At 50.0% G+C, this 24,677-nt stretch overlaps 1 protein-coding gene across 2 annotated transcripts; it reads left to right on the top strand.

Moving 5' to 3' along the window:
• Positions 1 to 1,147: 1,147 nt before the first annotated feature.
• Positions 1,148 to 23,181, top strand: ensab (endosulfine alpha b). Of its 2 annotated transcripts, none has more exons than XM_052045935.1 (3): positions 1,148 to 1,460; positions 16,996 to 17,121; positions 22,935 to 23,181. In XM_052045935.1, the coding sequence occupies exons 1-3, from the start codon at positions 1,404 to 1,406 to the stop codon at positions 23,100 to 23,102; spliced, it is 351 nt and encodes a 116-aa protein (XP_051901895.1). In that variant the 5' UTR covers positions 1,148 to 1,403; the 3' UTR covers positions 23,103 to 23,181. The 2 variants fall into 2 exon arrangements, with proteins under 2 accessions (XP_051901895.1, XP_051901894.1); XM_052045934.1 differs by having other exon boundaries at positions 1,200 to 1,460; positions 22,932 to 23,179.
• Positions 23,182 to 24,677: the final 1,496 nt, after the last annotated feature.

Below are 24,677 nucleotides of genomic sequence, written 5' to 3'. Positions count from 1 at the left end.
ACGTGCGGGGTCTGTGGGTTAATCGGCCGCTGTGAATTGTCCCCCTAGGGTGCAGTTGAGGGGTAGAATCTGGGTGGAAAGGGTGGAGAGAAAAAAAGAAGTTAGATTAATGCAGGATTACTGTAAAAGGGGTGGTTGATATCAAATACTACTGGGCATAGCTCTAGAGGTGTTGTGAAACAGGTTTGAGGTCTCAGAGGCAAGGACTCTGAACACAGTCTTTGGAGATAAATGATTTATTTACAAAAGACAAAAGCGGGGAAAGGGTAACGAGTTGCACTCTATCTATGCAACTCACGGTGGTGGAAGCAGATAGTGGGGCAATACTTGCACGGCAGTGCAGTGGTTAGCGTAACGCTTCACAGCGCCAGCGACCCGGGTTCAATTCCTGCCGCTGTCTGTAAGGAGTTTGTACGCTCTCCCCGTGTCTGCGTGGGTTTCCTCCGGGCGCTCCGGTTTCCTCCCACATTCCAAAGACGTACGGGTTAGGAAGTTGCGGGCGTGCTATGTTGGCGCCGGAAGCGTGGTGACACTTGCGGGCCGGCCCCAGAACACTCCACGCATAAACACTGTGCGTTTGGATGTACATGTGACTAATAAAGATCTTATTTTGTTTAGACAGACACGTGTACCGATAGGAAATAGAGGGATATAGACCATGTGCAGTTCAAATTGGCATCATGGTCAGCACAGATATTGTGGGCCAAAGGGCCTGTTCCTGTGCTGCACTGTGCCCCGATGGTCGGTGCGGATTTATTGTGCTCGTCTCTCTCGATGACTCCAAGAGGCAGCCACTCGGCCCATACATGTCTGTGCTCGCCCTTTGAAAGGGGCAGGCAAAGGACGGGAGAGGAATGCAAGTGATTGCATGCCGTCCCTTCAGTTATTTAAGCAATTGCATGCTGCAAGCGGCTTCCCCTTGTTGCAATCCGTAATTCAGGAGGCTGGAAATTCCCACCGGGAAAACCCCCTCCTTCCCAATCCCACTTTAAACAGCCTCCCCCACCCCCTGCAGTGCAGTGTGCAGCACGGCAACCAAACATGATGATGGGCGGTAGGGGAGGGAGGAGAAAAGACGTGTCCCGCCTCCCACCCGCCCTCGCCCGCACCCGATTGCTCGAGCCGAGCCGCCACTCCCAGCGACTCGCCCGCCGATTGGAGCGGGCGGCCGTCCGTCAGCGGGCGCAGGGCAGCACGTTGCGCTGCGCGGTGACGTCACCGACAGCGGCGGCCATCTCGGCGGTCGGTTGGGAGCGCAGGCGGGCGGTCGGTCGCGTTTTATTTTTTTAATCGAAAAATCGATTTATTTTTCTTTCTACGTTGTTTTTAAAACGTTTAAATCGCTCGGAAAGGTACGCGGGGGTTACATTAGATAGAGCGGGTGCATCCGAGCGCCCTTCGCCATGTCAGAGAACCGCGAACTGGAGGCGCAGGCTGAGGAGACCGGCGAAGAGAAACAGGTAGAAATAATGAATAAAACCTCTCGGTCTTACCGCCAGGAGCTGGGCCCCCGACCCCGAGGAGGGAGGGGGGGGGCCAACTCCCCGTTCGTGCGGCTTTCCAGCCTCTTCACGGCAAGGAGGAGGAGGAGCGCGGCCATCGCCTCCCTCCCGGCCCTCGGGTCCCGCCCCTTCCTCCCCTCCGCCCGGCCGCCGATTGGCCGGGTGGGCGGGCTCGCCCCCCTGCCATTGGTCGGCCGAGCCGTCCGTCGGCGCGGCGGGAGGCGGGCGGGCGTGCGAAGCAGGGGATTGGGTGGCGAGAGGCAAGAAACAAGCCCTTTCAGTGTTGTGAAGGGGAGCCTTTCTTGGCAGGAGGGTTGAAAATATTGTTTCAAACTTTTTCTGTGCTTTCTAAAATAAATCTTAATCCGTTAACTGCATTATTTGGGATTGTTGGAGAAAAATATATAACTTTGGAGGCTTCTGATCCCCACATTCTGGCTTTTATTTCTCATAGCCAGGAGGGCTGTGTTGCTTAAATGGATGGAAGTTACTCTTCCCTAACTCATGCTCAGTGGTTAGGGGATGTTATGTCAGACCTGAATCTGTTGTTCCATTCTTGACTCTAACTTTCAAACCCTGTGGGGACCTTTTTTTTTTAAATTATTTTCAAAACCTTTGATTTAGTTGCCGATATTGGCTGATGTGGTTGTGTCTCAAGGGTCTTTCCTTGTCTTTTTTTTAGACCAGTTTTTGCTAGTGGGTGTAGATTTTTTTTTAAAAAAATAAAATCATTCCAATTTTTTCTTTATTAACTATCGCATTAGAGTATTGTGATCTCAAGTATGACTTAACACAATGTATTCAGTAGTATTTTCATCTTTTTGATGCATGTACTCTGTATTTTCTTTGTGGAATTAATAAAAATATTGTAAAGTGGGTAAAAGCGACATTAAAACACTGGCCGTGAGCCTGAAGAGAGAGATAACAGGATGGGGCACCCAAAGATCCAGTGAAAATGTGGATAAATTAGCTGCGGATGCTGGAAATCTGAAATGAAAACAGAAACTGCTGGAAACACTCAGCAGGTCGGGCAGCATCTGTGGAGAGAGAAACACTTGCAGGTCTGGGCCTCTTGGACCTGAAATATTAACTGCTTGCTGCTGCCCGATGCACTTGACCTGGTCCGGGTGAAGGGTCTCGACCCGAATCGTCAGCTGTCCACTTCCCTCCACAGATGCTGCCTGACCCGCTGGGTTCCTCCAGCAGATTGTTTGTTGCTCCCGATACATCAGAGCAGACTCGATGGGCTGAATGGCCTGCTTCTGCTCCTTTGTCTTGTGATACCAGCATCTGCAGTCTCTGGTGCTTCCATTCTGCTGCCCGATCTGTTGAGTTTTTCTGGTATTTATAAGATATCTTTATTAGTCACATGTACATCGAAACACACAGTGAAATGATCTTTTGCATAGAGTGTTCTGGGGGCAGCCCGCAAGTGTTGCCACACTTCCGGTGCCATCACACCCGGGTCATCCTCTCTTCTCTCCTCTCCCATCGGGTAGAAGATACAGGAGCCTGAGGCCAAGTACCACCAGACTTAAGGACAGCTTCTACCCCACTGTGATAAGACTATTGAACGGTTCCCTGATACAATGAGATGGACTCTGACCTCACGATCTACTTTGTTGTGACCTTGCATCTTACTGCACTGCACTTTCTCTGTAGCTGTGACACTTTACTCTGTACTGTTATTGTTTTTACCTGTACTACATCAATGCACTCTGTACTAACCCAATGTAACTGCACTGTGTAATGAATTGACCTGTACGATTGGTATGCAAGACAAATTTTTCACTGTACCTCGGTACAAACGACAATAATAAACCAATACCAATAGCATGATGACAACTTCCTCACCTGTGTGTCTTTGGAATGTGGGAGGAAACCGGAGCACCCGGAGGAAACCCACGCAGATACAGGAAGAACGTACAAACTCCTTACAGACAGTGGCAGGATTTGAACCCAAATGGCACTGTAATAGCGTTACGCTAACTGCTACACTACAGTGCCTGCCCACTGTGTTTGTTGGGTATTAAATGTATCTTGGAGGAGGGAGAGAGCCAGAGAGGTTTAAGGTGGGATGTCTGAAGGCATGTCTGGCAGAAGCTGGGTGAGGGAAACTGTGGGAGGACTGAGAGACCAAACCTGGGGGAGAACACAAGGAATCCATTGAGTCTTACACGGCTGTCAGCAATCCCATTCCACACCCTTATATCATAGCATCACTCAGCATGGAAATGGGACATTTGGCCCACTGAATCCATCCTATCCATCAAGTACCCATTTACATTTTATTATAGAGTCATACAGCACAGGAACAGGTCTGGCAGCTCACCCTGTACGTCAAGTAGAATGTAGAACAGTACAACACAGGAACTGACCCTTCAGCCCATGATATCTCTGCTGACCATGATGACCACGTGGTCTCTATCCCTCCATTCCCTGCCTGTTCACGTGTCTGTCTAAATGTCTCTTAAACGTTAATCATTTCTGCTTCCACCACTGGCTGTGTGTTCCAGGCACCTACCACTGTGTGTGTGTGTGTGTGTGTGTGTGTGTGTGTAAAAAAAAAACTTTCCCCCCTTGCCTTAAACCCATGCCCTCTGGTATTTGACATTTCCATCCTGGGGAAAAAATTACTCTGACTATCTTACCTTATCTGTGCCTCTCATAATTTTATAAACTTCTATCAGATCTCCCCTCAGCCTCCACCACTCCAGAGAAAACAACCAAAGTTTGTCCAACCCCTCCTTGTGGCTCATGCTCTCCAATCCAGGCAGCATCCTGGTGAACCTCTTCTGTACCCTCGCCAAAGCCTTCCTGTAACGGGGGCGACCAGAACTGCACACAATACTCCAAACGTGGCCTGACCTAAGTTTTATACAGCTGAAACATGACTTTTATACAGCTGAAACAAACTCAACACCCTGACTGACGAAGCTTTCTGCACAGCCTTCTGTACCTTATTCTCCGTAAACTATTCTCTCTCATGGGTTCATCATCTTTTTACGGCTACTCCTGCCACTGACCTACAGTGGCAACATTTTCAGTTTCTGACTAACGTACTAGTGTGTCTCTGGGGTGTAGGAGGGAACTGGAGCACCTGGGAGAAACCCACACAGTCACTGGGAGAATGTGCTAACTCCACGCAGACAGTCCACGAAGTCAGGAGTGATGCCCTGTCACTGGTGCTAATTGCACCAGTGGCTAAAGGTTGTTGGGCAGGTGGTTAGAGGAGGGGAAGGATCTGACGGAAACGGTACAATGGCACAGCTGGTACAGCTGCTGCCTCACGGCTCCAGTGACCCGGGTTCGATCCCGACCTCTGGTGCTGTCTGTGTGCGTGGGTTTCCCCTGAGTGCTCGGGTTTCCTCCCACATCCCAACGATGTGCAGGTCAGAGGTTTAATTGGCCACTTTAGATTGCTGCTAGTGTGTGGGTGACGGTTAGATTCTAGAGGGGGTGTAACTGGGTGCTTGATGGTCAATGTGGACTAGATTGGCCAAAAAGCCTGTTTCCATGCTGAATGATCAATAATGTTGACTCTAGGCAACAATGTGAATAGGGTGCAGATTTTAAGATCAGTGCACACCTGAAGTGAGACAAGAAACAGTCGGTACATCAAGTAGCATCTATTGGTATTGGTTTATTATTGTCACTTGTTCCGAGGTACAGTGAAATACTTGTTTTGCATACTGATAGTACAGGTCAATTCATTACACAATACAGTTACATTGAGTTACTACAGAGTGCATTGAAGTAGTACAGGTAAAAGCATTAACAGTACAGAGTAAAGTGTCACAGCTATAGAGGCAGTGCAGTGCAATAAGGTGCAAGGTCACACAAGGTAGATCGTGAGGTCAGAGTCCATCTCATCATATAAGGGAACTGTTTAGTAGTCTCATCACAGTGGGGTAGAAGCTGTCCTTAAGTCTGGTGGTAGGTGCCCTCAGGCTCTTGTATCTTCTACCTGATGGGAGAGGAGAGAAGAGAGAATGACCCGGGTGGGTGGGGTCTTTGATTATGCTGGCTGCTTCACCAAGGCAGCGAGAGATAAAGACAGAGGGGAGGCTGGTGTCCGTGATGTGCTGGGCTGTGTCCACAATTCTCTGCAGTTTCTTGTGGTCCTGGGCAGAGCAGTTACCGTACCAAGCCGTGATACATCCAGATAGGATGCTTCCTATGGTGCATCAATAAAAGTTGGTGAGAGTTAAAGAGGACAAACTGAATTTCTTTAGCCTCCTGAGGAAGTAGAGGTGCTTTTCTTGGCCGTGGCATCTACGTGATTTGTCCAGGACGGGCTGTTGGTGATGTTCACTTCCAGGAACTTGAAGCTCTCAACCCTCTCGACCTCAGCACCATTGATGTAGACAGGTGCATGTACACCGCCCCCTTTCCTGAAGTCAATGACCAGCACCTTAATTGAGACTTGGTGCACAGGGGCTGATAGGTGAGCAGGATGGGTCTGAGTTCAGACACTGAATGAAGGATTGGACTAGTTGTGTAAATTATTCACTGAGCAGCTTGAGGGAATAATGTACTGGCATAGTTTCTAATAAAAGGTGAAGCCCATTGGCAAAAGGATGGGGTTAGGAGTGGTGGGAGGAATGGGAACACTACTCAGGTGTAAGATAACAGAACCTAGAAGGATTGTTGGACGTGGTCTAAAGCCGTCCCTGCTAAATTGCCCGAACTTGCACTCAAGCCGTTAAATTTTGCTCGAGTGTTTAGATCCACAAAGTGTCCAATGTAGGGCATTGATAGGCTGTCCAGTGAGCTTTTTCAGATGCTGGATCGCAGTTAGATTGTGTATTGTGTTTTTTTTGTAGTGCAGTGTGATCTGGAACTCGTCTGAAATTAGGTTCTGCAGATAATTTCAAAAACTTGAAAAGAATGTGGAAGGGAGTGCAAGAAATACACTGGTAGAAGTTTACAGTCATGGCCCTTAAAACGTTAGGATATTGCGGTCAATTGGGAGCTTCTTGGTTTGGTGGTTACCTTGGGGACAGGACGGGGGTAAAAGTGTAGGAGGACTGGAGTAGGGGCGGTGAGGAGGGAGCTCCACACTGAGAGAGGAGCGGTGAGGAGGGAGCGTCATTCTGAGGGAGGGGCGGCGAGGAGAGAGGGAGCGCCACACTGAGGGAGGGCTCAGGGAGGGAGGAGGGTGTTACACTGAGGGAAAGATGGAGGAGGGAGTGTTACACTGAGAGAGTGGTGGCGAGGAGGGAGCCTCACACTGACGGAAGAGCGGTGAGGAGGGGGTGGCATTCTGAGGGGGGGCAGCGAGGAGGGAGGGAGCGGCAAGGAGGGAGCGTCACACTGAGGGAGGGGCGGCGAGGAGGGAGGGCAGTGTATTCCAGGCACCCACCACTCTCACTGCAACAAAAAAACTTGTCCCGCACCTCTTTGAACTTACTCCCTCTCACCTTGCCAGGTATTGAACTTGCCTCTTCTCATGTTGCCAGGACTCGAGGGAATGTTATAGAGAGAGTGGTTGAGCAGGTTGGGACTTTATTCCTCAGAGTGTAGGAGACTGAGGGGTGACCTTATAGAGGTGTATAAGATCATGAGGGGCATCGATAGGGTGAATGCACACAGTCCTTTCCCCTGGGGTAGGGGAATCAAGAACTAGAGAGCATGAGTTTAAGGGGAGAGATTTAAAGGGGACCTGAGGAGCAACTTTTTCACCCAGAGAGTGGTCCATATATGGAACGAGCTGCCAGAGGAAGTGGGTGAGGCAGGTAGATTAACAACATTTAAAAGCCACTTGTGCAGGTACATGGATAGGAAAGGTTCGGAGGGATATGGACCAAACGCGGGCAAATGGGACTAGCTTGGGTGTGGCATCTTGGTCGGCAGGGACCAGTTGGGCGAATGGCCTGTTTCCGTGCTGTATTGCTCTATGAGATGCTTCAAGGGTGGTAAATGGAGTTGAGCTAATGGTCAACGCTGATTTGTTTGGATGGCAGGACAAGGCAGTGGAGCCAAGTGCCCTCTCTGTTCCTGATCAGCCCTCCCAAAAGCACGTGTTTTGAGGCTGCTGCACTTCATTCCGTGAAGCAGTCGGTGTAGTCATTAACCATGCCGAAAATTAATCCGGCGGCTCACTCCAAAAGAGGGTCTTCAAACCAACGCAAGAGAGAAATCAAAGTCAAAGCCGAGTTTATTGCCGTACGCACAGGTAGCGACTGCACTAATGCTGATTAACGTACACTGACCTGCAGCAGACTGACTTCTGATACAAAGAGAGAGTGATGGTCATCTTTCCCAGGGCACCAATGTTCAATATAAGAGGGCATGGCTTTAAAGTAATGGGTGGGAAGTTCAAGGGAGATATCAGAGGGAGGTTTTTAACCCAGAGAGTGGTTGGGGCATGGAATGCGCTGCCTGGGGCGGTGGTGGAGGCAGGTACATTGGTCAAATTCAAGAGATTGTTAGATGATTACATGGAGGAAGTTAAAATAGAGGGATATGTGGGAGGAAGGGGTTAGATAGTCTTAGGTGAGGTTTAAAGGTCGGCACAACATTGTATTGTGCTGTACTGTTCTATGATATGGGGAGGGTTATAGTCACCACAGGACAGTCTCTCTCTCTCCCCCCCACCCCCCTGGTGAGAGGTCCCGAACCTAATAGGATTCGGACTTGGGGGCCCATTCCCATTTGTCTTTCTCATGGGGCCTCAGCTGAGCTTCTTGGCAAGCGCATAGGCAGCAGTAGCCACAGGCTCTCTCCACACTTCAGCACAGCCATGGTACAGGGCAGGCATTCTCCTCTGAGCTACAAAGGTCCATTTTAAAGCATTGAATGGTCATTAAAAACAGCGCACCCCCACAGAAATAGGAGTAGGAAACAGTGAGTAGGGACAAGGAGGTCACTTTCACATTGGCTACCCATACCAGTAGCTACCACAGAGGTTGGTGCTGGGGACAGCAACTGCTTACAAAAAAGATTAATAACTCAGGAAGAAGCTCGGCAGATTCTTTTTTTTCCCTTTCTCTGGTTTCTTTTTAATATCTCGATGTTAGGCCGCATCTGGAGTATTGTGTTCAATTCCGGTTGCCCCATTACAGGAAGGATGTGGAGGCTTTGGAGAGGGTCCAGAAGAGGTTGGGCAGGCATGGGTTGTCTTCTCTGGAGTGGCTGAAGGGAGACCTGATAGGCATAGATAGCGTAGACAGCCTTTTTCCCAGGTTCGATATATCTAATACTAGAGGGCATGCATTTAAGGTGAGGGGGGAAAGTTCAAAGGAGATGTGCGGGGTAGGTTTTTTTAAACAGAGAGTGGTGGGTGCTTGGAATGCCCTGCCAGTGGTGGTGGTGGAGGCAGATATGATAGAGGCGTTTGAGGCTCCTGGATCGGCACCTGAATATGCAGGCAATGGAGGGGTATGACCCATGCGCAGGCAGTAGGGATTGGGTGTCATTTGTTCATGTGCAGTACCGTTCTATGTACTTGTATGAAATGATCTATCTGGATGGCGTGCAAAGGCTTTTCACTGTATCTTGGTACCTGTGACCATAATAAACCAATCCCATTGTCAATAAAAATAGGTGGTTGGGCAAGTTGCAAGGAGTAATCAGTTTATGGAGTGATATTGATAGCAAAGTGAATGTGCAATCACTTGGCAAATGGAGTATAATGTGGGAAAATGTTAAATTACTCACTTTAGAACAGAAGAACAGTATTATTTAAATGTAGAAAAATGCAGCCCAAATGAAATTGAGAGTCCTTTATGCATCCCACACCGGTGCAGCAGCTAATAGAAAAGGCTAATGGAACTTTGGCTCTTATTTCAAGGGGATGGGAGTTTAAAAGTAGGGAAATATTACTTCAATGTACAGGTCACTAGTGAGACCACATCTAGAGCATTGTGAACAGTTAGGTCCTCCCACTGAGTATATTTCAATGGAGGCAATTCAGAGAAGGTTCACTAGGATAATCCTGGATATGGAGGGATTGTCTTTCAAAGGTTGAACAGATTGGGATTCATTGGAATCTGGAAGAAGGAGAGGCCATCTTATTGAGACACAAGATTCTTAGTGAGTGAGACAGGGTGCTGCTTCTCTGTGGGACAGTCCAGAACCAGGAGGTGTTGTCTTAGAATAATGGAGTGCCCACCTTAGACTGAGATAAAGAATTTCTTGGCTCAGCTAGTTGTGAGTCTTTTGAGGTCCTTGCCACAGAGAGCTGTGGGAGCAGAGGTCCTGGGTATACCCAAGGTTGAGACAGATAAACTCCAATCCAGAAGGGAATCATGGAGAAAGGGCAGGGAAGTGGATGAGATCTGCGGTGATCCTATTGAATGGTGAATCAGACTTGAGCAGCATAATGACCCACTCCTGTTCCCACTTCTTTATGATCTTATAGTAGGCTATTTGGCATCAAGCCTGCTCCGTTACTCAGTGAGATCACAGCTTGATCCTTTGCCTCAGTGCCTCTTTCTTGCACTAGTCTTGTATCTCTTGATCCCCTTAATATGTGACAAGCTGTCGGTGTCTCAGCAACTAAGCCTCCACAGCTTCTCTCCCGGGTGGAGAGTTCCACTGCCCTCTGTCTGAGGAAACCCATTTCCCACGTATACTCCTCATTTCGAAGACCCTCTGGTTCTAAATGCTCTAGTCAAGCAAAGCGGTCAACTCTGCATCTACCGAAAATGGTGGAAACCATCAGCAGATCAGGCAGCATCTGTGGAACGAGAAACCGTTATCATTTTGGGCCATTAACGGTTTCTCTCTCCACAGACGCTGCCTGACCTGCTGAGTGTTTCCAGCATGTTCTGATTTTATTTCGGATGTCCAGCATCTGCAGTTTTTTAAATATTTTCTTCAACTCCATATCTGCCCTGCCTAGCCCCTTCAGAGTCACCTTTCAATGAGGTAAGAGCTTAAGTAACAGGAGAAGAAGCAGCCCCTCGACTCTGTTCTACCAGTCAGTACGGGCTGGCTTCGACACCTTCCTGCAGTCTCCCCACTGATTCAAATCTGTCAGTCTCCGCCTCGAGGTTGTGCAGTGCCGCAAACTCCAGGGTAGAGAATTCCAGACCTTCCCGAGTAAAATTCCTCCTCATCCCCCTCTGAAGTGGCCGATTCCCTACTCTGCATCTCTCCACCTTGTAAAATCTAGAGTCCAGGGCAAGTCTACTTGACCTTTCTTCAGTCAACAAGTCTGCCTTTTCAGAAATCAATCTGGTGAACCTCTGCGCTCCCTCTATTGCAAGATTAGATTAGATTAGTTTATTGTCATATATAGCAGGGCGCAATGAAATTTTCTGTTCACGTGAGCTCACAGAACAACCAGTGTACACGGTGATAATAAATACAGCAATGAGCGCAAAACAGCAGAGTGGTTCAAAGATTGCAGTGCAATCTGAAATAGTGCAGAAAGAAATGTTAAAGTGACAATAACAGAAGAGGTAGAATCGAGGGTCCAAGAACGTGGCAGCACCACCGGGAAGGGGGTGCAAGAGGGGCGAGTGGTTCAGGAGTCTGACAGCGGTGGGGAAGAAGCTGTCTTTCAGTCTGGACGTCTGGGCTTTCAAGCTCCTGTATCTTCTCTCAGAAGGGAGAGGAGGGACTGGCCAGGGCGGCATCCTTGATACCGTAGGCCTTCCTGACGCAACGCACGGTTTAGACGGGCTGGATGGAAGGAGGTGACGAACCCGTGACGGGCTGGGCGGTGTTTACTGCTCCCCGCGGGTCCCGTCAGTCTAACCTTCGTTTGGCAGGGAGACCCACACGCAATATTTCAGGACCTGATGTAACAAGAAGAGGTTATTTGACCCCACAGACTTGCTTCACTGTTGAATGTTGTGGATGTTCCTCTAACTTGGTTCCTTTAATTTGCCCAGCCCTTAATATTGTCAATTTCTTTAGTGCTCACAAGTCTCTTAAACCCTCCATGGCAAAGATCCACAACACTTTTGAAGAAAGATTCAGATATACACCAGGGTGCAATGAAATTCCTCTCTCCCTTCTGGTCCCAGGTAGATTCTTGGTCCCGAGTTCTCTCTAATCAATCAGTATCTATCCTTTCAGACCTTATGTTATATCTAGAGAACTGAGGCCAGGAGAACTGAATATATTACAGCGCCGGTGACCCGGGTTCAATTCCAGCCACTGTCTGTAAGGAGTTTGTACGTTCTCCCCGTGTCTGTGTGGGATTCCTCCAGGTGTTCTGGTTTCCTCCCCCTTTCCAAAGACGTACGGGTTAGGAAGTTGTGGGCATGCTATGTTGGGGCCGGAAGCGTGGCGACACTTAAGGGCTGCCCCCAGAACACTCAATGCAAAAGATGCATTTCACTGTGTGTTTTGATGTACATGTGACTAATAAAGAAATCTTAGAAGGATGTGGGGGAGTTGGATGCTCTCCATAGAGCACGAGGGGTAGCAGGGAGCAAATGGGCCAAAGGGCTGTTCCTGTTCTGAAAGTGCTCCGTGCAACAGTGCTCTCAGGCTGCTGGCTTGTCAGCAGGGATAAGGAGTATCCTGGCTCAGAGAGCGCCTCACACACAGGCTAATAGAGGCACTTGCTCTGTGAGGGTCACAGGTGAAGGACTAGTGGGCACGCATAGGATTACGTTACTAATGCCATTGATGTTACATCAGCAAGCTCTTCCTCGGATCCCTGATCCCCTGTTGTTTGCTCGCTCTGTTCAGCTGTTGTCCCTCTGGCCCATCTCTGCTCCCACCCCCACCATCCACCAAGCAACTCCATTCACTGCTGCCCTGCTTTGGCTCAAATGAGCGCAGTGGTGTCTTTGTGCTCAGAGAGAGCCTGCTTCTGAGGTGGAGGAATAATACCAGAGGAGCGTTTTGTGTTTACAAGCTGTAGTAATGTTAATTATTATATTCATAATAGTGGGCTGACTTCCGTCCCTGCCTGTTTTGATTTCTGGATCTAAACTCGGCAGCTGATCTCAAAATTGAAGAATACGCCTCAGTGTATCGTCAGGCTTCGCACTGAAGCCAGGATCCTGTCTCCCTTTTAATGATCTCACTGGTCCATTTAAAATGCTGCGAGTTTATTCAGTCCCCGGGCCAGCAAGGTCACTGAGGACCCACCCAGGGCAAAGCCCATTCAAGCATTCTTCTGGGCATTGGGTAGAGACACTGCCACATGGTGTCAGAGACATGGGTTCAATCCTGACCTCTGGGGTGTGTGTGTGTGTTTGGACGTTCTCCCTGTGACCATATGGGTTTCCTCCCAGATCCCAACAATGTGCAGGGCTGGTGGGTGAATTGCAACTCCCTCCCAAGTGTGTGGGTGAGGGGTAGAATCTGTGGGGGGGAGGGGGTAGGGGGTGGAGTTGATGGGAACAAGGGGAGAATTAAAACAAAAAGTGGGTATAAATGGTTGATGGCAGGCACGGACTCCGTGGGCCGAAGGGCCTGTTTCTGTGCTGTGTGACTGCCGTTCCATTGCTCTGGATGTGTTCAGGAGCAAGATGGAGTGATCTGAATCTATGCCATCACGCAGGGGAAACTAATAAAGTGTTTTCAATCTCTGCAGCCATTACAGTTTGCCACGGGGTTTCTATCTCCTGAATTTGGAAGCTTCTTCAACTAAGAAGGGGGGTCACTCGCATTAGGACTGCTCGAAGCCATTCCCCCAGTACCCGTTCCAACTCGTTCTGATACCCGTGAATTCCTCATTTGGCCTTTTGCTGCTTATCTGTACTGAGAAGGCAATTTACAGTGGCAAGTTAACCCGTTTTTTGGGATGTGGGAGGCAAGTGAAGCACTTGGAGAGAGTCCACACAAGGTCACGGGGAGAATGTGCAAACTCCCCGCGGTCAGCGTTGAACCTGGGTTGTCGGAGCTGTACAGCAGCGGCACTAACTCCCGCACCACTTTTCTGACTCCTCTGACATTCACACGGCGCTTTTAAGGTAATTAAACATCACAAGGTGCTCTGCAAGAACACTCACAGGCAAGATTTGGCATGTGGTTACGTTAGGGCAGATTGGCACATGCTTGGCTTATAAAGCGTGTCTTAGAGAGGCTTCAGGAGGGAATGCCAGAGCTTTGGACCCACCGCCTCAAACGGCGGAGATGTGCAGAGGTTCTCAGAGGCTTGTTGGGTACAAAGAGGTCAGAGTTTGGGAGAGGCTTGAAGGCAAAGTTGATAATTTTTAAAATTCTTATTCTGGTTTTGCCGAGCTGTTGTTCTTTGGCATTAGCTCAGTGGTAAAGAAGTCGCCTTGTTGGAACTGCAGGAAAATACTAATGCAAGTTCTTCACCCTGTGAAGCAAAGCAAATTCAGAACACAGGCCATCAGATGCGTCGACTTTACTCCATCGTACTTGCATAATAACCCTACCCACCCTTGCTTTCTGCTCCCAGTGCCTTGGGGTTAAGTTGTGTATGTGGGCGTCTTGCACAGTAGTAAAGAGATCACAAAGCAGGATAAATCAGTCGAATGCTCCACGAGCTCTCAAGTTTTAACCTGTCCCTTCCACTTCCAAGTGCTTGCTTACTGTACTTTATATAAGCTGGTTTAGTTCGGGCTTGCCTCTGTGCCGTAAGTCCTGGGTCTAAGAGACTTTGGATCCATAAACTAACATTCCTGGTACTTGCAATGGGAATGCCTGAACCAAGGCCCCAATTGCCCTCTGAACTTCAAAGTTCAAAGGAGATGTGCGGGGAAATTTGTTTTACAAACGGAGAGTGGTGGATCCCTGGAATGCACTGCCAAGGGTGGAGGCAGATATGACGGAGACGTTCAAAAGGCTCTTAGATAGGCACATGGATGTGTAGGCAATGGAGAGAGATGGACTGTGCAGGCAGAAGGGATTCGTTTAGTTAGGTGTAGTTCGGCACAACATCATGGGCCGAAGGGCCTGTTCCTGTGCTGTACTGTTCTATGAAAGACCCCCCACCAGAATAATCCTCCCTGGCAGTCAGGGGTCAATATTAGCCTGTCTGAGGAGCTGATGAACTGGCCACGTCACTGCATGTCTTGGGAGGTTGCTGTGCATGTGTTGGCCGCAGCAAACTGGTGTTTGTGAAGGGCTTTCTAACACTGTGCTCGGTTCTCTCACTGTTGGCATTACTTCTACAGAGGACACACCAAGCTGGCATCGTCAGTCATGGTTTTTACTTCACACACAGCCTGAGCTAAATTTAGGTGCCATGTAAGCTGTCGGAACTTCTGTGATTTGCGATTACAGCAGGGCGGTGGATGTTGTGTTAATTGTACCATGTATTTTTTATTTTGTAGTGCAATCTGTTTCAGGGTAAAGAATGCTGGAACCTTTGGTCTGAATAACACTCTGCTGAGGAAATCTGCCGTTGCGCGCCGAGGCTAGATTTGACTTGTTTTTCTAGAGCATGGCGGCTTCCATACAGCACACCCTTTAAAGTGATCCGTTCCACTGTCATAGAGTGATACAGCATGGAAACAGGCCCTTCAGCCCAACTCATCCATGCCCACCAAGGTGCCCATCTGAGCTAGTCCCATTTGGCCAATAAGCCTTCAAACCTTTCCTATCCATGTATTGGTTTATTATTGTCACTTGTACCGAGGTACAGTGAAAAACTTGTCTTGCATACCGATCGTACAGGTCAATTCATTACACAGTGCAGTTACATTGGGTTAGTACAGAGCGCATTGAGGTAGTACAGGTAAAAACAATAACAGTACAGAGTAAAGTGTCACAGCTACAGAGAAAGCACAGTGCAATAAGGTGCAAGGTCATAACAAGGTAGATCGTGAGGTCAGAGTCCATCTCATCGTATAAGGGAACTGTTCAATAGTCTTATCACAGTGGGGTAGAAGCTGTCCTTAAGTCTGGTGGTACGTGCCCTCAGGCTTTTGTATCTTCTACCTGATGGAGAAGAGAGAATGATCTGGGTGGGTGGGGTCTTTGATTATATTGGCTGCTTCACCAAGACAATGAGAGGTAAAGAGTCCAAGGAGGGGAGGCTGGTTCTGTGGTGCACTGGGCTATGTCCACAACTCTGTACCTGTCCAAATGTCTTTTAAGCCTTGTAATTATACCCGCCTCTACCACTTCCTCTGGCAACTCGTTCCATATACTCACCACCTTCTGTGGGGGGGAGAAAGTTACCCCTCGGTGACCTTTAAATTCTTCCTCTGTCATTGTAAATATGTGCTTTCTAGTTTTAGATGACTCTTACCCTGGGGGAAAAAGACTGATCATCCACCTTACCTATCCCCCTTATGATTTTATAAACCTCCGTAAGGTCATCCCTCAGCCTTCTGTGCTTCAGGGAGAAAGCTCCCAGCCTCTCCTTATAAGTAAGCCCTCCAGTCCCAGCAACATCCCCGTGCACCCACTGCAGCTTAGTGACATCCTTCCTAAGGCATGGCGACCAGAACTGCACACAGTACTTCTCGAACTGCTGCAGTCCCTCGGTGAAGGGACTCCCGTTGTTGGATAAGATGTTTCAAAGTTTCAATCCATCAGTGATGAAGGAACAGTGATCTGCTTCCAAGTCTTGCTGGTGTGTGATTCGGAGAAGAACCTGTTGGGGTTGGCGTTTCCCTGTGCCCACTGCCCTTGTTGTTGGGAAGTGCTGTTGGAGTACCTCAATCTGCTTGTTGCAGTTTGTCTTGCTCCTGTAACAGATGAAGTGGATGTTGCATTACGGTCGAATGCGCAGGAACGTAAGAAGCTACAGAGAGTGGTGGACTCTGCCCAACACATCACGGGCACATCCCTCCCCACCATCAGGAGTATCTACAGGAGGCGCTGCCTCAAGAAGACAACATCTATCATCAAAGATCCCCCACGATCCGGGCTGTGCCGTCTTCTCGCAGCTCCCATCGGGCAGGAGGTACAGAAGCCTGAAGTCCCCACACCACCAAGTTCAGGAACAGCGACTTCCCTTCAACCATGCAGCTCTCGAACTGACCGGCACAACCCTGATTACTGCTTCAGTATGATCACTTTGCACTAAAATGGACCTTTCCTTTTGTTCTAATTGTGTCCTTTCTTGTAAAACTTGCGTATAATTTATGATTTTTCTTGTGAATGCTGCTTATCTGATGCTGTGTGCCTGTGATGCTGCTGCAAGTAAGTTTTTCATTGCACCGATGCACACATGTGCTAGTGCATGTGACAATAAACTCCACTTTGTTTCGGGGGGTGGGCTACCAATCGGGCAAGATGCTTTGTGACAACGATCTACCTTCCACACCGATACTCCACCTTTGACAATGACGCCACAGTGCTGGTCCCCGTTACCTTGGGCTTTGTTCGAATCGTGACTCTCTGTCCCCTTGTCCCTGTGATAGGGCTTGAGCTTGTTGCAACATCAAAGGTGGGAATTCCTGAGTGCTGCCAATTTTCAGGTGACATTTGGCCTTCCTGCCTCCCTACTGTGCTCATGGGAGTAATCAGGTGGGCCGTGCATGAGAATCAGCGTATTAATTTTGTTTTATTGTTTCACAGCTCGAGCACCTGACTGAAATATTCCAAGGGAAGCAACCTCGGCGGATCCTGTGCTAACGTTCTCCTCTCGCCCCTGCAGGACACGCAAGAGAAAGGAGCAATGAGCCCGGAAAAGGCCGAGGAAGTCAAGCTAAAAGCCAAGTACCCGGTTCTGGGATTAAGACCAGGAGGCTCTGAGTTCCTGATGAAGCGGCTGCAGAAAGGGGTAAGGAGCGCGCACTGTGGTCCGGAAGTTCCCTGTCCCTGAGTGCAGCTGTCCTTGGGGCTGGTTTGCTGCTCGAGGTCAGCTCGTGGGCTGCCAGAGGCACAGTGGGACCTTTTTTTTCAGCAAAAACAAGTTTAAGTACGACAACATTGACAATAAGTCTCTACAAACTACAACAGTAACTAAACTTCAGCTAAGCTAAAACATTACCATCCTGATCCAGGATGCAATTTATCCCCTGTGGTGTGCCAACAGTCACGGAACACCTCCATGGTGCCCGTGGACACCGCGTGCTCTTTACCCAGGGATACCCGGGTACAAACGTACCCCCGGAAGATTGGGAGTACAGCTCGGGTGGAGCCCAAAGCTGCCCACCTCTATGACCTGCAGATGGCTAATTTGGCCAGGGCAGGCCCAGGAGCAAGGCTACCAGGACATCTTCCTGACCTGCCCCCCTCTGCACCAGGTGACCACATATTAACAGGGCGGGACTGAATTGGAATCGGTTTATTATTGTTACATCTACAGTAAAAACAAACGTCGCATATTGTTCATGCAGATCAATTAATTAAGCAGTGCGTCGAGGTAGTAAGATAAGATATCTTTATTAGTCACGTACATCAAAACACAGTGAAATACATGCTTTTGCGTAGTGTCCTCGGGGCAGCCCGCAAATGTTGCCACACTTCCGGCGCCAACATAGCATGCCCGCAACTTCCTAACCCGTACATCTTTGGAATGTGGGAGGAAACCGGAGCACCCGGAGGAAACCCACGCAGACACTGGGAGAACATACAAACTCCTTACAGACAGCAGCCGGAATTGAACCGTGGTCGCTGGCGCTGTAATAGCGTTACGCTAACCGCTACACTACCAAAACAGTAACAGTGCCTGCTGTCTGTGTAAAGAATTACTCTCCAGATTTATTGATGCCTAGTGTAAGGTGTTACAGTTACAGAGAAAGTGCAGGCAGACATTGTGTAAGGTCATAACGAGGTAGATTGTGAGGTCAGGAGTCCATCTTATCGTAACCAGAAGGCGAGGAGCAGCCCCTTCAGATAGGTAAACAGGCTGCAGCCTCGCACACTTCATGTACATGTGGTACATGGTCTCCCCCAGCCCTCAGAAGTGACAAGCGGCTGGGAGATCAGTGTAGAGACTTAAAGACTTATTACAGGGCACCCCAAGTCCCCAGTGTACAAGGGAAGGACCCCCCCCCCGCATAGAGGGATCTCCACTGAGGGAACCCCCTCCCCTCGCTAACGGAGGGACTTCCGGGTCATTCCCTCGCCCTCTACCACTGAGTGAAACTGCGGCTCATCCTGACTCCCTCCCTGTCTCTCACGTTCTGCCCGCTGTCCGTGTAAAGAATTACTCTCTGGATTTATCGATGCCTAGTGTTAAAGGTCTTTGGTTCTGAGAGCTAGAAGCAGGAGGGGGGAGACATCCAACCCTTGTGTCTGCTCCGCCATCTAACCAGAACGTGGGTGACCTGTTACCTTGAGTGGCACAGTCCCTGGACTCCTTTAATATCAGAACAATCTGCCGATTTCTGTCCTGAGTGTCCTCAGCCGCGGAGTCTCCACAGCGCTCTGAGTGCAGAGAATTCCAGTGACGCAGTCATCTGTGCAAAGAAATTTCTGGTCATCTTGACGGTCAATCCCGTTGTGTTGAGACGTCACCGTGATCCCTGGCTCTGTGTGCTCCAGCCAGGGGAACTTTGCATCTGCCCATAAGAATTTTTGTACACTTTCACTGAGATCAGTTCCCAAAGCTTGGAAGTACAGTCCTAGTTCGCTTAATCTCTCCTCAAACAACGTGCCAACAACCCAAGAATCACAAGTATATCCTCCCTTGCGTACCCGTCCACAATGCCTTCATCAGTTGAGGCACCGAGCACAGGAGTTAGGACGTTACCTTCCAGCTGTACAAGACATTGGTGAGACTGCACTCGGAGTATTGCGTGCACTTCTGGTCGCCCAGCTATAGGTCGGGTGTCAGTAAGGGAGGGCAGGTCCTCAGCTAACCCACTTACCCCCGTTTGGCCCGTACCCCTCTAAACCTTTCCTATCCATGTCGGAATATCTGTGTGGGGGAAAACTTGCCCCTCGGGTCCCTTGTTAAAATTTTCCTCTCTCATCTTAAAGCTATACCCTCTAGTTTTAGACTCCCCTACCCTGGGGAAAAGACTATCCACCTTGTCTATGCCTCTCATGATTTTATAAGGTCACCACCTCGGTATCCTACACTCCAGGGAAGACAGTCCCAGCCATTCCAGCCACTCTTGTAACCCAAATCCTTCAGTCCCGGTAACATCCTTGTGAACCTTTTTGGCTCCCTCCGCAGCCCCATGAGATCCTATAGCTGGGTGACCGGAAGTGTGCACAATACTCCAGCAACATCTTGGAGAAACTGCAACATCACGTCCCAACTCCTGTACTCGGTGCCCTGACCGATGAGGGCGAAGGTGCCAAACGCCTTCCTCAAACCACCTTGTGTACCTGTGTCCACACCTTCAGGGAACAATGTACCTGTACCCCGAGGTCTCTCTGTTCCACAACACCCTGCCCTCAGAGTGCGAAGATACCGGAAACGTGACAAGATGTCATCAATATTCATCAGATGCTGGAAGAACTCAGCCAGCCAGACAGCATCTGTGGAAAGGGGAAAGCAGTTACTGAGTGGGGGAGAGTGGAGGGGTTACTTTTCAAAGCAGAGCTGGCGGAAGGAGTGAAGTGTAAGACAAAAGACTCCATGGGACAGATCTGATGACGGGGAGCACGAGTGCTGATTGTCAGCGAGGCACTTTACAGAAAGGGGCTGAGAAGCGACATGACATTACATAGAAACATAGAAAACCTACAGCACAGTTCAGGCCCTTCGGCTCACAAAGCTGTGCTGAGCATGTCCCTACCTTAGAGACTACTAGGCTTACCCATAGCCCTCTATTTTTCTCAGCTCCATGTACCTGTCCAACAGTCTCTTAAAAGACCCTATCGTATCCGCCTCCCCCACCGTTGCCGGCAGCCCATTCCACGCACTCACCACTCTCTGAATAAAAAGCTTACCCCTGACATCTCCTCTGTACCTACTCCCCAGCACCTTAAACCTGTGTCCTCTCGTGGCCACCATTTCAGCCCTGGGGAAAAGCCTCTGACTATCCACACGATCAATGCCTCTCATCATCTTATACACCTCTATCAGGTCCCCCCTCATTCTCCGTCGCTCCAAGGAGAAAAGGCCGAGTTCCCTCAACCTGTTTTCATGAGGCATGCTCCCCAATCCAGGCAACATCCTTGTAAATCTCTTCTGCACCCTTTCTATGGCTTCCACATCCTTCCTGTAGTGAGGCGACCAGAACTGAGCCCAGTGCTCCAAGTGGGGTCTGATGGGAATTGATGAGAGGGTAGTTTACCTGAAGCCGGGAACGTTCGGTGTTCATTCCGGCAGGTTGTAGGGTGTCCGGAGGGAAGATGGGATGTTGCCCTTCTAGTCTGTGCCTCGCTCCGGCAGTCAAGGAGGTCACCGACAGATTGGAACATAGAACAGTACAGCACAATACAGGCCCTTCGGCCCACAATGTTGTGCCGACCTTTAAACCTCGCCTAAGACTATCTAACCCCTTCCTCCCACATATCCCTCTATCTTAAATTCCTCCGTATGCCTATCTGGCAATCTCTTAAATTTGACCAATGTACCTGCCTCCACCACCACCCCAGGCAGCACATTCCATGACCCAACCACTCTCTGGGTAAAAAACCTTCCTCTGATATCTCCCTTGAACTTTCCACCCATTACTTTAAAGCCATGCCCTCTCGTATTGCCCTGGGAAAGAGGCGCTGGCTGTCTACTCTTTCTATTCCTCTTAATATTCTGTACACTTCTATCATGTCTCCTCTCATCCTCCTCCTCTCCAAAGAGTAAAGCCCTAGCTCCCTTAGTCTCTCCTCATAATGCATACTCTCTAAACCAGGCAGCATCCTGGTAAATCTCCTCTACACCCTTTCCAATACTTCCACATCCTTCCTATGATGAGGCGACCAGAACTGGACACAGTGCTCCAAGTGTGGCCCAACCAGAGTTTGGAGGAGCTGCATCATTACCTCGCGGCTCTTAGACTCGATCCCACGACTTATGGAAGCTAACGTCCTGTAAGGAAAGGGAGTGGGATTGAGGATGAAGGCAGCAGGATTTCAGTGTCTCCCCTGCGGACTGGGTGCAGGCATTCCGCGAAGCCATCTGAAGTCTCCCTGACCCGAAACGTTTGACTGGTTTCTCTTTCCGCCAACGCTGCTCGACTGGACGAGTTCTTGCAACGTTGCTGTTTTCCTTCCAGATCTCCATCCCCGCCCCACTCCACCTGTGCGCACCTCCCACTGGGTCCTCTCCCCTCCGTCCACCTTCCTCTCCTATCAGGTTCCAGCCCTTGGTCACTTCCGTCCATCACCTCCCAGCTTCTGGCACCGGCCCCACTCCTCCTCATCCACCTATCAACCTCCTCCCCTCCCATCGCCTCCCGTCCAAACGCCTTTTAAACTCATCGTATCTGCCCCCCCCCCCCCCCCAACCTCCTCTGGCACCTCGTTCCAAATATTCACCACCCTGTGGGTGCCCCTCAGATCTCCTTTTAAATTTCTCCCCTCTCGCCTTAAACCTGTGCCCTCTGGTTCCAGACTCCCGTTCCTCACCCCCTTGTTGACTTCACCTATCAACCTCCTGTCGCCGCCTCCACCCTTCCCCCCCCGTCCGCCAGTCACCCCTCCCCACCTGGATCCACCTATTGCTTGCCCCACTCCCCTGAATACCACCTCTCCCAGTCCAGATGAAGGATCTCGACCCGACCTGATCGTCCGTTTCTCTCCACAGACGCTGCCCGACCCACCGAGTTCCTCCAGCATCTCGTGGGCTGCCCCTTTTTTTTAAACATAAACATTTATTAACTAAAAACACTACAAAAAAGGACAACCAGCTTCAATACATTACAGCTAATACAGAAGAGAAGAAACTAAGCAGCTACATAACTGCAGTAAAAGAACGTTAACTACGCACCCGCAAAATGCACATGCAACACAATGCCAGCTAATGCGACACGCAACAATCCAGAGGAGAATGGCGTCCTCACCGTCCACGACACCCGCGATCCCCTGAGAGGCCCACCGAGCGCGGAACTCAACCAGGGTGCCCGCGGAGACCGCGTGCTCCCTTTCGTGGGCTGCCCCTATTGTAGCATCTGCAGTCTTGTATCCAGAATATTAAGAGGAATAGATAGAGTGGACAGCCAGCGCCTCTTTCCCAGGGCACCAATGCTCAATACGAGAGGGCATGGCTTTAAAGTAATGGGTGGGAAGTTTGAAGGAGATATCAGAGGAAGGCTTTTTACCCAGAGAGTGGTTGGGGCATGGAATGCGCTGCCTGGGACGGTGGTGGAGGCAGGTACATTGGTCAAATTCAAAGGATTGTTAGATAAGCATATGGAGGAATTTAAAATAGAGGGATATGTGGGAGGAAGGGGTTAGATAGTCTTAGGTGAGGTTTAAAGGTCGGCACAACATTGTGGACCGAAGGGCCTGTATTGTGCTGTACTGTTCTATGGTATGGTTCTATGGTCTCTCGGCGTCTGCGGTTTGACTTGTTTGCAGTAAGTTTCCTGTGTGGAGAGAGCTAACCAGTAAAGTTTCAGACCTCGCAACGTTCTCGTCCAACTCTTACACCAATTGATTACCACCCCTACTGAGCCTCTCCCCTCCTCTGGCACGCTCGTCCTCTCCTTCCTCTCTTTCTGTTTATTTTTCTTTCTCTGCCTTTTGCAGCAGAAGTACTTCGACTCCGGGGATTACAACATGGCCAAAGCAAAGATGAAGAACAAACAGCCCCCGAGCAGTGGGGCGGACAAGAACCTGGTCACGGGAGACCACATCCCAACGCCGGAGGACCTGCCGCAGAGGAAGTCCTCGCTGGTCACCAGCAAACTGGCAGGCTGAGACTACCGAGCCACCGCGCGGGTTCTGACTGGGGCGGACCTTAACCGACACATCTGACGGAGGGGGGGGTGGTGGGGGTGGGGGTAGGGGGTGCGGGGGGTGGTGGGGTGGAGTGGAGAGTGCAGTGGAGAAGTTCTGTTCTATCTAAACATTGTGGCTCTTCGTGTGTTTTTTTTGTGTGTGAATGCAATGCCCCATTGTGAACCAGCAGAACCAGACCAGCCTCTTTCCCCACCCACCGTACTCTTGTTGGTGTCCTTGCCAGCTTCAATTGGCTTCTCTTTCCACCCATCCAAGGCCTACAGCGTCCTTCTGAGTGTTTTTTTGGGGGCAGTGGAGGGAGCTACAGTAAAAATAAAACCCTCCCAGTTTGTAAAGCGTACCTTCAAACAGGTTGGGAGCTGGATTGAAACATCCATCCTGAAAGCGGTATGGGCATTTCGTAGCAGCGGGCAAATCTGGTGTGTGCGTCACCTGTAATTCAAGCCTCCGTTAGTTTTCCTCTCCTCCTCCTGCCTGTTAAAGTGCTTGATGGATCGCTAAGGGTTTTTTTTTGTTTCGGTTGGGGGTACCTGGTCACGCCGGGGTGTCCCGGGAAGCGGCTTGCCGGCCCGAGCCAGAAGCGGCCCACCTCGGTGGTGCTCCCCTCCGGAAGCATGCCGCTGCTCCCTTCATGGGTGCTAAAGGCCGTGCATTGGGGGTGGCCTCTCTCTGCCAGTCTCTCATGGAGATGGCCTCTCTCTCTCTCTCTCTCTCTCTCTCTCTCTCTCTCTCTCTCTCTCTCTCTCTCTGCCTCTCTCTCTCTCTCTGCCCCTCTGCCTCTCTCTCTGTCTCTGCCCTCTCTCTCTCTCTCCTCTCTCTCTCTCTCCTCTCTCTCCTCTCTCTCCTCTCTCTCCTCTCCCTCCTCTCTCTCTCTCTCCTCTCTCCTCTCTCAATCTCTCTCGCTCTCTCCTCTCTCTCTCTCCTCTCTCTGCCTCTGCCAGTCCCTCATGGGGGTGGCATCTCTCTTTCTCACTCTCCGCCAGTCCCTCGCGTGTATATCCAGGCACCCTCTGTCGCCCCTGGCTTTGCCCGAGGACAGGCATCGCCTGAGCCGCTGTCTGCAGACAGAGAGTCTACAGCGATCCCTGCAGTGATCTGTCCTGACCAAAAAAAAACTGCCTCTGTTTGTGCCTCTGAGTGAACTCACTGCTACTGGGGACCCAGTGACGATAAAACACTGCTGATTGGTATCCCCCCTTGGACCCCAGAACCATGGCATTTTAATCCAGTTAATCGTGCTCCTGAGCAATTTTTATGCCGGCGCCAGTAAATTTGGCGTGGTGCTAAATCAGATGACGGGAAGCAATGTGGGGGAGGGCGGAGGGAGGAGGTGGTGCGTTCGTTGAAGAATCGACCTCCACTTCCCATTTAGCGGCTGCTGGATACGGCAGGGTTGCTGGATGTGGAGAAGTGACAGGGAAGGTGACTGTTTGTATCAGTGCTCCCACCTGGTGGCGGAGGTCTGCAACAGCAACGTGACTGTTGACATAGTGAAATCAAATGGGAGGGTTGTAGTTGGTGCGGTGATGTAAA

The sequence above is a fragment of the Pristis pectinata genome, chromosome 40 (assembly GCF_009764475.1).
Source record: "Pristis pectinata isolate sPriPec2 chromosome 40, sPriPec2.1.pri, whole genome shotgun sequence".
Lineage (NCBI taxonomy): Eukaryota > Metazoa > Chordata > Chondrichthyes > Rhinopristiformes > Pristidae > Pristis > Pristis pectinata.
This window is presented reverse-complemented; position numbering and strand designations above follow the sequence as displayed.

Excerpts from the sequence above, each read along its gene's own strand:
- ensab (XM_052045934.1), top strand. The coding sequence starts at position 1,404 with ATGTCAGAGAACCGCGAACTGGAGGCGCAGGCTGAGGAGACCGGCGAA. Across the intron at positions 1,461-16,995 it reads AGACCGGCGAAGAGAAACAG|GACACGCAAGAGAAAGGAGC; the intron begins GTAGAAATAATG and ends TCGCCCCTGCAG. Across the intron at positions 17,122-22,931 it reads TGAAGCGGCTGCAGAAAGGG|CAGAAGTACTTCGACTCCGG; the intron begins GTAAGGAGCGCG and ends TGCCTTTTGCAG.